General features: G+C 37.2%; 1 protein-coding gene across 2 annotated transcripts in view; it reads right to left on the minus strand.

Annotated features, from left to right (window-relative positions):
- Positions 1–1,229: 1,229 nt before the first annotated feature.
- Positions 1,230–12,832, minus strand: part of DNAJC15 (DnaJ heat shock protein family (Hsp40) member C15) — a 63,191-nt gene continuing 51,588 nt past the window's right edge. The window contains exon 5 of one of the 2 annotated variants that reach the window (XM_031958422.1): positions 1,230–1,519. In XM_031958422.1, the coding sequence (XP_031814282.1) occupies positions 1,411–1,519 (109 nt within the window). In that variant the 3' untranslated portion in view covers positions 1,230–1,410. The remainder of the gene's footprint in view (positions 1,520–12,832) is intronic. The other variant, XM_003765859.4, reaches the window with a different exon arrangement.

Here is a 12,832-nt window from a genome sequence, read left to right on the forward strand (position 1 = left end):
TGGATTTCAAGAGACTTGGAGAGAAAGATGAGAAATATAGGACGGCTGATTTTTTTTTTCACTTCCACAAACCAAAAGCCCCAAGCTGGGGATAAAAGTTAGACAGGTGATGTTCATTTTCTCATCTTCTCTTGTGGCACAAATTGGACACAAGTGTTTGAAAGCCTGGAGTCTAGGGTCTTAATAGGAATCTCACTCTTCCCAACTACTTGCCTTTCCCAAGCTCTGGATGGGTGGTAATGAAGGCCTGTGGTGGTGACTCTCTATTGTTGAGTTCTTGTGACTGGTGGATAAAAAGAACTAGCCATTGCTTTTCTACTTGTTTCTATGGTTATGAATAAGTGGATTAAAAAACAGCTATTATTATAGGCCCAGCACAGTTTGTGTGGAGTAGAGAAATCACCAAAGGACAGTTCCTGTTCTTGAGGAGTTTATGTTGTAACTGGAGAAAACACAAAGATCAGCAGAGGGGCAGATGGAAAAGCCAAGGAATCCTTAGGTTAATTAGAAGGGATTTCTTTGCCATGTGGTAAGCCTGAATAGGACAGGTCCACCATCAATGGACAGGTGGAAATAGGCCATAAGGCTGGAATAGCCCTTTCTTAAGGATGGAGAAGGGGAAGACCCCAGCTCCTGGAATTTCCAGCACTCTTGTCCACTGTGCCTCCTTGCTGTCTTATGGCCCATGTAAACTCTATTATCTTCCCCATTGTTTAAGTACAGTTCTGGACATATAACTGTGGAAAACTGAAGTGAATTTAATTCCATTAAGTTCTAATTTGAATTAGATATTGACCAGATGGGTTGGTCAACTATACAGTTCCCAAGGAATTAACTCTATTCTTATCTCACATTATTATTTTGCCTAATTGATACTGGTAGATTTGTCCTTTTACAGAAAGTAATATAAGAGCAACAATAAAAACAAGAGTATAATCAGTGAGTGAGAATTAGAAATTGCTGAGGAAAAAAAAATGGAAAAATCATCTCTAGTCTTGGGATGAGGGTCAAAGGGGAAGGGGAAAATCAACAGAAATGCTTTATAGTATAGTCATCCCCAACTATACATCCCATGAAATCCATGTAAATTAACTACATTGAAAGTCTGAAGATAAAATAATGCAAAATTTCCATACAGGAAATGATAATTAGTCTCATTACTTTGCAGCCAGATAATTTATGTCAGAAACATGTAATGTTCCTTGAAATGTGTGGGGAGACAAAAAAATAAATATCACAGCTATTTATTTCAAGATGATGTTTAAAAACTAAAAATTATTACAAACCAGTATATTCATTTTTATTTTCAAATAGATCAAAACCAGAACAGTTAATCTATCTCTCTCTATATATAGGTATAGACTAGAAAGCAATGGTATAGTTTAATTTTGTAGAACTTTATTACATCTTTTAAAAGTTCCACTTTCTATCACAGTAGTCCTTGAGCATCACTGTTTGGTGCTGGATTCTAGCAAGTCTTTTGCTTCGTTTATTTTGGTTGCTAAATAAGGAGATCCACCTGAGAAGACAAAGAAAAACAAATGAATTAAAATATACTTCATTATGACAGTTTTTTTAAAAAGACCCAAATTTAGAAAAACACTCCTAATTATAATTTTCTCATATTTTCTTGTGCATTCATTTTCTGACAAATTGTTTCAAAAGCTGACTGTATATCAAAACAACATAGATTAAACTTGTATAGTGAAGTACCACTAACATCCAATAATCAGATTTAGCCACTGTGGGAAATAAAAACCCTGAAAAAGTTGTAATCTGGAATAATTTGAAAAATATACATAGCTTCCACAGGCAGACTTTTCTTAACTAATTTTTAAAGAACAGAATAGCTATATAAGACTAAAAGTCATTCCCCAATGGTTAAGGAATCAATGAATATAAACAAATAGTTTGCAAAAGAATTGCACATTTCTGTATAATCAACCAAATGAAACAATGTTCAGGCAAACACAAATACATTTGCAGTTCTACTTCACACCCAGCAAACTGAGAAAGAAAGGAAAAGATGGAAATAATCATTGTTGGATCAACTGCCTGTATTAGAGGTACATTTATGCATCATTATTGGACATGTGCACTCATCCAGCCATTAGGAAAAAGACATGGAATTATGCTTTTAAAAGTGACTTAAGGGGCAACTAGGTGGCTCAGCGGATAGAGCACAAGCCCTGAAGTCAGGAGGACCTGAGTTCAAATCTAACCTCAGACATTTAACACTTCCTAGCTGGGCAAGTCACTTAACACCAATTGTCTCAGGGGGAAAAAGTGACTTAAAGTTCATACTCTTTGTCCTAGAGATACCACTGTTAGCCATGTACTTACTCCAATTGGCGTGTGTGTGTGTATGTGTGTAAAAGAACAGTTTCATCGGAGCACATTTTGTGCTGTTAAAAAATTAGAAACAATTGGGTAACTGTAGAATGGCTTAAACACATTATGGTGTATGAAGGAAGTAGAACATTATGATAACAATGTTGATGGAATTGTGAATTGGTTCAGCCATTCTGGAAATCAATTTGGAACTATGCCCCCAATTTACTAAATTGCTAACCTAGGGATACCACTAAAATAGGCCTGAATCCCAAAGATCTTTAAAAAAAAAAAAAAAAAAAAAAAGGAAAAGAATCCATGAACACAAAAATATTCAAGCAACTCTTTCTGAGTAGCAAAGAACTAGAAACTAAAGAAGTAACAATCAACTGTGGAAGAATTGAAAAAATTATGGCCTATTTATGGCAGCTAAGTAGTACAGTGGATGGCAGCACCTGGAACATCAGGTCAGGAAAACTCGAGTTCAGATTTCCCTGAGATACTCACTATCTGTGATTCTATTTGTGGCCTAGTTTCCTCATTTAAAAAACTCAGATAATAATAGAATTTGCCACATGGTTGTTGTGAAGATCAAATGAGTTTTCAAAGTAAAGTGCTTTGCAAACCTTAAAGCATTATATAAATGCTAGCAAAAATGATAGTGATCAATGGAATGGAATCTCACTATGGCATAGAAATGATTAAACAGATGCTTTCAATGCAACCAAACTGTATGAACTTGAGCAGGATGAAGTGAGCAGAATAAGGGGAACAATTTATACAATAACAACACTGTAAAAACAACTTTGAAAATCTTAAGGACTCTGATCAACACAAAGACACACCATAATTTCTGAGGATAAATGACAAAGATGCTAACTACCTCTTGCCTAGAGGTGATGGCCTCAAGGTACAGAATAAGAAAAAAATCTGCTGCATGTGGCCAATGTGTGAATTTGTTTTGTTTGACTACAAATATATTATCAGAGTTTTGTTTTTCTTTTCCTTTTCAATGGTTGGAAGTAGGGGTAGGAAAGATATAAAATCAATTTCTGTTAAATAAATACAAATTTTAAAAGAACATTATAGTACTATCAATAATAAACATGAAGAGTGTGCTGAATCAGCAAAACAATACAATTTCTACAACAATGTAAATGGAAAGGACAATAAAATGAAACTGAATAATTATAATGACAGAATTCAGCCTAGGAGAGTTGAGAAAATATACCTCCCCCTTTTCATTTCAGAGGTTGGGAACTATGGATCAGAAATACTGCACCTTCTGTCAAATTCAATGGATATACTGGCTGTTTTTCTGACCTGCTTTTATTCTCTTTCTTGTTAAATTTTTGTTACAAACAATAGCTTGCTGTGTAGGAAGAGAAAGAAATATTTTTGAAAACAACAAAAGGCATTATTAACAATAAAAACATTTTTAAAAGAAAAATGAGATATCTACGTGTTTGGGAAGATGTCCATCTAGTTGGCAAAAGGACAACAACAGATGATCTTTCAAGTTACTTCCTTTAGGGAAGACATCATAGGACACCTGTATAGTCCTTAGCTCCAAAAACACTCACATAGGGTCTAAAGGTGTGCACACTGCAGATGACAGTAACAAAAGCATTCAAAGAAAGGCTCACTGTCCTGGGATATGAGACTTGCAGATAGCTGCAGAATTGTGACTTAGGTCTGTGTCCTAAAGTGAAACAGGTCAGTTCTTTAGTGTTTTTTAATACAATGGAATCTCTCGAGTAATAACAAAATAAGGAAAATTGAGGTGAAATTTTTGATATGGAGCTGTTATTAATGATAAACAGAGACTATCTTGCTTCCAATATTACACAAAAATAACCAGATCCCAAATGTCATGCTAACGCTACTTAAAACATAGTATCCCTTCTGACTTCAAATCTTGAATAGTCACTGCTTATCACTCCATCTAACAATATAATATGATTAGTCTTTTGGGGTCTATTTTTTTATTCCCTTCCCCTCCCTTGCATTCTAACCATCTGCCCACAGTTGTTGCAAATATCATTAAGTTCCTATCAGTAGCTCACCACACACTCAAATATACCTCAATGTCATTTGTGAAAATATTTCTTGTTTCTTTCCTTGTTTCCTGAGCGAATATGCGCTCAGGATGGCTCTTTCATAAACACTGATTCTTATGAATGAAAAATGAAGGAGAAAGAAGGAAGAAGAAAATGACAGCTTTACAAGCTTGGGGTTCAGGTGGGTGGAGAGGAAAATGTTGGAAGTAGTTATATTTAGCCTTCTGCCCTTGAGGTCTCTGCCGACATTTTCATATCAAAATCTAAATCACTGTAAACACTCATTACTGAATATATCATATAGTGTCAAACCATGACCTTGAATACATAATAAGGGGTCCTTAAAAAGTCAATGAAAACCATACAGATGTGCTTGGGAACACAAACAAAGTTTAAAGAAAGATTCTGGGGGGCAGGGAAAAGGACACTTCAAATAGGAAATAATAATTCTTTGTAATTAAGTAGTTTAAAATCTTTATAGAGACAGGCCAGTGCCAAACGCTACATGGGCATGTTATAAATAATATATGGTGAACTTCTGAAATATTAATTCATCTGCACAAAATTCTGGATGGTTAAATGGTAAGTTGTGATATGTTCATTTATCTGATGGAAAAACTAAGGCCCAGAGGGTCAAATGCCTTGCTAAATATCAATGAGTTGATTTTCCCACCAAGAAAATATTTCAATTCCTTCAACTCAATACAACAAACATAGTGTGCTAAGAGGTATGGATACCAAGTCAAATCAGAAACAATCCCTGCCTTTAGGCATTTATATTTTACTGAGAGGAAACATGAACACAAACAGGTAAATACAAAATACAAACTAATTTCCAAGGTGTGAGCAAAGCAAGAGAAGTCAGGAAGGACTCCCTACACAAGTGGTACTTGGCTGAGTCTTGAAGGGAGCAAGAGCATTCCAAGAGGAGAGGGAGATGAAGGGAAGGGAGGGAAAGCATTCTAAAGCATGGGAAATGGTGTGTGCAAAAACACAGAAGGAAGACATTGAAGGTTGTATATGGGGAATAATAACACATGGGTCAGTTTTCCTGGAATATAAAGTATAGGAGAATAATGTGTAATTAGTCTAAAAAAATAGGATAAAGTCAGGCTGTGGAAGGTATTAAGTACCTGTATCCTAGAAGCAACAGGGAACCACAATATTCTTCAGCATGGAAGTGAAATGGTCAGATCTAATTTTCTGAAATATCATTTTGGCAGCTGCGTGGAATATGAATTAGAAAAGAGAGAAAATGGAAGCAGCGAGACTAATTGCAATAGTCTAAGCAAAAGATGGTGAGGGCTAAAACAGAATGGTGGCTGTGAGAATTAAAAGGAATGTTGTGGAAACAAAATTTAAGATGGGCACAGAAGGGACTGAGGAAGGAAGATACTCTAACACTAATTGGAAGGATGGCAGGAGGCTGCATGGTGGAGCGGATAGGAGTCAGAACTTGGAAAATCTAGTTTCAAATCCCACTTTAGGCAGTTATTAGCTGTGTGGATAAAAAAATCACACAACTGCTCTAGCTAGAGCTAAGTTTCCTCATCTGTAAAACGAGTGAATTGTGGTTGATGATCTTTGGAGAACTTCCCAATTCTCCTTAGGAGACAACTTTCCATAGCATCCAATGATGGCCTTGGCAGAAAGAAAGTTAGGAAGAAAGATAAGAGGAGGCGGTTTAGAGGAAGAGATGAGATTTGTTTTGGAACTACTGAGTGTGGGCCTCTGGAATATACACAAGGAAGTAACCAAAAGGCAGCTGTTAACATGAGATTGGATCTCCAGGGAGCACAGAGAAGTTAGGTCAGAGATCACTGAGACTGACTGAAGGATGGCAGCGAGGAAGAGAGATCCAGGAAAGAGCTGGGGAGGATATCCACACACAAGGGATGAGGACAGAAGCTCTCTCAGACAGTTAGAGGGAAAATGAGGAAAAAGAGAAATATTAGGAAATCCCAGGCAGGAGAGAGTCCAAGAAGAGGGAGTAATCAATAAGATGGGAAGAAGATGGGAAGAAGGGCAAGAAAGAAGAACTGAGAAAAAGCCATGGCTTTAAGCCACGATGCAGCTGAAATCTGAGGAGCTCCCATGACAGGTTTTGTCTGGGAAGCCAAAAGCCCACATCTGTCCTCTCCACAAAGAGTTAAGAGGCAACAGAGGCAGAAGACTGCAACGAGTTGTCAGACAGTCTCTCTTTTTTTCATGGCTAAGAGTTAGAAAGTATTCTCATCAATTGGAGAATGGCTAAACAAGCTGCAGCATATGACTGTAATGGAATATTATTGTGCTATAAGAATGACAAGCAGTATGATTTCAGAAAAACCTGGAAAGACTTACTTGAACTGATGCTGAGTGATGATACACAGTAACAGCAATAATGTTCAATTAAGAATTGTGAATGACTTAGCTATTCTCAGTAATACAATGATCCAAGACAATCCCAAAGGATTAATGATGAAGTATACTATCAGTCTCCAGAATGAAGAATTGAAATTGTTTGAATACAGACTAAGAGATGCTATTTTTCACTTTCATTTTTTCTGTTATTCAAGTCTTCCTGTATAAAATTACTAATATGGAAATGTTTTCCATAATTGCACATGTATAACCTACATCTGTTTGCTTAAATTCTCTCCTCATTGCAGCCTTTGTCTCTCTATTGGATTCTGCTATTTAGTTGTACTGACAGTAACTCAAAAGCTCACGTGTTTAAATCCATTATCTTTTCCCCAAAGCCAGTCTTTCCTGGAGTCTTTTCTATTTCTTTTAATCGTATTAGCATTCATTCTCCTTTGTTACCCAAGCCAGAAGTCTTAAAAGAATCTTCCACTCCTTCCATTCCCTTATCTTAGTTCTTATTTTGTGTCATCTCTCAAATCTGTCTCTTTCTATTCAGTTGCCACTTCCTTAATATTATCATTCAGATGTACATATTGTTTGCAAAGCACTTTCCTCAGAGCTATAAGCATTACCTACAACTTACAGATGGAAAAAATGATGTTCAAGACAGGGGTTCTTAATTTTTGTGTGTGTCACAGACCCCTTTGACAAATAATGAGGCCTTCAGACCCCTTCTCAGGATAATTTAAAGGTATAAAATCAACAGCATAGAAAAACAAAAGAAACCAATTACACAGCTAACAATTTTTTAAAATTAAACAATTAAAAAAATTAAAAGACCCTCTGTTAAAAATAGATCTGCAGTTATTCTGATTGTAAATCTACTACTACTGAAGAAGGGACCCGGAAACTAAAACTCCCTGAAGGAGAAAATCTCCTTCAACTCTGCCTCAGTGAGGAACCCCGCCCAAGGGAAACAAAAAAACAGTTTCATTCTGTTATCTAAGTGGAGTAGGTTCATGAAGGAGCAAAACAATTCCAACCCTATTCAATTAAAGAAACTCATTCAATTCTATTCAAATTCCAGCTTAAGCCGAAACCCAGCAAGTAGATGAGCCAACTTGGGACTCCACCCACTAGCCCCCTTCAGCTTGTAGCCAAAGCTACCATATAAAAGAGCCAATCTAAAATCCTCTCTTTGCAGAGGTTATGCCATGCTATGCCAAGGAGGCCTCTGCCCACTGGAATAATATTCTTTTCCAGTATTATCCTCTCTTTACCCTCACCTATTTCCCTAATGAACTTATGCCTCTCTGTCAGGATTTCTAACCTTACTCTTCCCAATCCCTTTAATAAACCTCTTTTATCAATCTAGGTTTTCGGGTTTGTAAATTCCTTTACAGAGAATCCCTGCACTGCCAGAAGGAGGCTCCCCAAAACTCCCTACCCTTGCACCAAATCCAAGGAGGTGCAGGGGAGCCAAACCTCTCCATTTGGTTCCCTGAACCCTGAACCTGCTACCTGATGACCATTTAATTGCCTGATGACCAGAAACCCTAATCTCATTTGGTTCCCTAAATCTAGAGCTTATCATTTGGTTCCCTAGTAAAGGGAACCCCCAAACCTACACCTCACCATATTTTGGTTCCCACACTGGGAACCCCAAAACCTAGATTCACTTCATCACTACCGCAACTTTACAATCTGTTTTTTAGTACAGCTTTATTTCAATAGTTTCCTAATTGATTTTTCTATTTTTCAATCTCTCTCTCTAAACATTTCCATCTGATTAACTTTACTAAAGAAATGTACTTGATATACGATGTTCCCATGCCCCAAATTTCTAATAGCTCCAAAGTCAGATAGTAAACTGGAAGAATGAGCAAAAACCAAACAAACAAACCTGAATATAACATCTTAATGAATCTAATCATAAAATTAATAAATAGTCAAGAATATAAGGAGAAATAATGGCAAGAAAATGGGGGGGGAGGGGGGAAGAACCTAGCAGTACCAAATCTCAAAAATGCCCCAAACCCATAATCATCAAAACATTTTGATATTGGGGAAGAAATAGAAAGGCTGATCAGTTATCAGAACAGATAAGACACATAAGATGCCAAATCTAAAAGCACATCAGTCTAGCATCTGATACACCCAAAGATATCAGCTATTAATACAAAAACTCATTATTTGTCAAAAAACTGTCAGGAAACCTGGAAATCAGTTTAGTAGACATTAGGCATCTGTGATGTTCTTCTCTAAAATAAAATATTCTCTGACAGCAGGTTTCTTTGGGGCTTCTGGAGGCAGCCTTCCTTTCAGTTCAGTGTAATAATCACCTCAAATCCAGCCAGGAGTTAAAGTCCATATCCTTTATTTTTTCTTTTCAAGTCTTGTCTCCTTCCTTGGGCGCGATTAGCTTTCTTAGAGACCTATCTCTCTCCTTGGTTCCGGCAGCTTAAGCTGCCTTCTCTGGTTTGGAATCTCCTAGACTGAATCCTCCTTATATATGCTCTCTTAAAGGTGTGAATCTTGTGGAATTTAGTAAGTAGTAAGTACATGTAAATTAGAGAATCATTATCTCATCAATTCCACTGACTTGGCACCTGTAAGAATCCTAACATCTGCTTTCTTTTGATTTTGAACATAGATGGTCATGACCTCCCTGACTTCTCAAGGAGATGAGACAACTCACAAAAAGAAGGTGATCACACCTTTCCTGACTGCTCAAAAAAGGGATGAAAACACCATAAAAAGGAGGTGATCACACCCTCCCTGACTTCTCAGGGAGATGAAAACACCAAAGGAAATGGGAAATCAAATCAGATTAGCGGGTTTCTGAAGAGGCTCACTCTTAAAACAGGTATACATAAATCCATCAATATGGGAGGCATTACACATAATTACATAAGCACATAGCTTACTACAGCTAGTAGTGATGTAACAAATAACATGAATCAACATGAGGAATTATACACGTGCATAAGTCCTAGAAATAGTCCAAAAGGAATCTATTGTCCATTAGTTCATGTGTCAGGAATCCAATAATTCCTGCAATAGTCTCATCTTGTGTTAGGTAATCCAATGAATCTTGATGGTTTTCAAGTCCTGGAACAATCTTTATCAACAATTTTTCATCTTCCAGTGATTCTTGCAGATTTTGTTCTTAGGTCTCCTTTGTTTTGAGGTTTTTCTCTTTTTCTGTCTCTCTCCAGGTGCTTGTTGGCACCCATCTGATTCCTTCTTCATCTGCAGGAATATAAGCAAACCCTCTCCCCCAAGCAGTTAACCTATCTAGTCCCTTCTATTTACCAATTTTAGGATTTCTCATCACTTAGCAATTATATTGGAGCTGCTGGCACTGAACACTGCCCTTCTATTGGCTTAAAAAGCCTGTATTCTCCCCAACTGTAATTCCTTTCTGCTATCTGCTTGCTTTTTGGATTACTGATCATGTAATCCCTTTCTGCCATGTGATTGTTTTTTGGCTGATACATCACATCAGAGTCCTGACCTTCTAAAGACTCTCTGGGTGTAAACTCAGCTGCCATCATGCCCTACCTGTCTTTTGTATGATATCTTGGGGGTGGGCCCTGCCTCTCATTTCCTTGGGTCAATCTACATTCTGAGGCCCAGTGGAAGCCCTTGTGGCATTTTAGACATGGGGTTTTGGGTTTTATTCTCTCACCCTGTCCTCTCATTTTATGTCTTTGCCTACACTGAGCTCTTAGATGTCCTATATTTCCACACTGAAAACATCGGCAAGTCTCTCTAGAAGTCCCTTGACAAGAGGGACCCTATCTTCCTATGTTCATCATAGTCTGGGTATAATAAGCATTTGTGCCCACTGTGGCACAGAGTCTTATGATCTCCGCTAAAGGAGCATCCCCATATACTTCTTCTGCAAACCTCACTGGCATTTTCCTTAGCCAGTTGTCTTAATCATAATTCTTGTAGCTGCATTTTCTCCAATGGTTCTTGTGACGGCTATGTGTAGACATCCCACAAAATCTGCAAAGGGTTCATTGGGACCTTGCTCTATTTTTGTGAAGGCTTTACTTCCATCTTTCTGTCCCAGGAGGGAACCCCAAGTTTTTATAGCAGCAATTGCAATCTGTTCATTAGCTGTTGTGGGGTATTCTCTTCATACTGACCTTCACTGGCTAGTTGGTCAAAAGTGATTTGTACATTAGCTCCTGTTTGCCTATTGTGTTGGGCTTGAATCCTACATAATTCATGATACTCCAAAAGCCACAACAAGTTTTGTCTAGATTCTAAACATGTCCTTGCTATGGATTTCCAATCACTAGGGGTTAGGATTTCATAAGCCAAACTATCTAGTAACATCTTAACATAAGACGATGTAGTCCCATAAAGAGTGCAATATTTTTTCAAATCCTTGATTTTTTCCAAATCAAAAGGAGTGTATCTTCTCCTTTGTTGACTTGAAGAGTCAAGCTCTTCAATCACAAGGTATGCATTTATTTTAAAATCAGATATATCCTGTCTTTCTCTCTTAGCCTTAACCAATGCCTTTTGTAATCTTGTCATAGGCTACTTCATAGGTGGTAATGACTGTGTCACTGCCTTTCCCCCTCCTCCTTCTCCCTCCACCCATGAAGGGTTAATTGAGGGAAGTAGGTCAGGGGATATGAATGACCTAATTTCTCCTGCTGTGAAGTATCCCACTCAAAATTGTAATTAACTCCATTCTTATCTGATTCTTCATCCTTTTCACCTAGTGTAGTTGGCTCCTCCCCCTCCTGCTCTTTCATCTTTTTCCTTATTCTAGCACTTGTATAATTTCTTAAAGCCAGTTGTATTAAAATGTATGTATAAAGTGTATTTTTGGAAATTGAGTTTGGATTGGAATTGTAGTATTCACCTAGTTGCTCTCCTACTAGTTTTCACTCGTCTGGATTCAATTCTTTTTCCTTAGAGAACCAAGGAGATGTGTACTGTATAGTTTCTAAAAGTTCAGTGATCTGCTCCCAAATTATAATCAAACCTTGGCTTTTCATAAATCTGACAATGCTCTCTACACATAATTTATGGAAAAGAAGGCTGTTTTCTAAACATCTGTCCCATTTTAGCTGAAATTCTACTTTAGCCCTTAAACAAAGTTTCCTTGTTGTACTCACTCTAATTGCTGGGTCACAGATGAAGGTTCTTGGCCCTATGTTGAGTGCCAAAATGTAATGTTCTTCTCTAAAATAAAATATTCTCTGAAAGCAGGTTTCTTGGGGGGCTTCTGGAGGCAGCCTTCCTTTCAGTTTAGTGTAATAATCACCTCAAATGCAGCCAGGAGTTAAAGTCCATATCCTTTATTTTTTCTTTCCAAGTCTTGTCTCCTTCCTTGGGCCCGATTAGCTTTCTTAGAGGCCTATCTCTCTCCTTGGTTCCGACAGCTTAAGCTGCCTTCTCTGGCTTGTGAATCTTCTAGACTGAATCCTGGCTGAGACTCAGAGCTTCTGGTGGGTTTCTCTTCTTTGGCCCTGATAGCTTCTCCTTATATATACTCTCTTAAAGGTGTGAATCTTGTGGAATTATAGTAAGTATTAAGTACATGTAAATTAGAGAATCATTATCTCATCAATCCCCTAACTTGGTACCTTGTAAAAATCCTAACAGGCATGGACTATCATCCCATATCACATACCAAGATAAACTCAAAATAGATGTGTGCATCAAACATAAATGTGTTATATCTTAAGCAAATTAGTGGAGCATGGAAGAATTTATCTGTCAGATCTATAAATAAGGGTAGAATTCACTGCCAAACAAGATAAAGGGTTTCAAATGAGATAAAATGGATAATTCTAACTATATAATTTAAAAACTTTTAATAAACAAAACCAATGCATTTAACATTAGAAGAAAAGCAGGAAATTGTAAAATAATCTTTGTATCATGTTTCTTTGATACAGGTCTCATTTCTAAACTATATATGGAACTGAGTCAAATCTACAAGAAATCCATTCCTTAACTTAAAATAATAAGCCAAGAGATATGAAGAAGCAGTTTTTCAGCAGAACACAATAGCCATATGAAAAAAAAAATGCTTTAAATCACCAAAAATTAGAATGAAAATT

Source organism: Sarcophilus harrisii, chromosome 3, assembly GCF_902635505.1.
Source record: "Sarcophilus harrisii chromosome 3, mSarHar1.11, whole genome shotgun sequence".
NCBI lineage: Eukaryota > Metazoa > Chordata > Mammalia > Dasyuromorphia > Dasyuridae > Sarcophilus > Sarcophilus harrisii.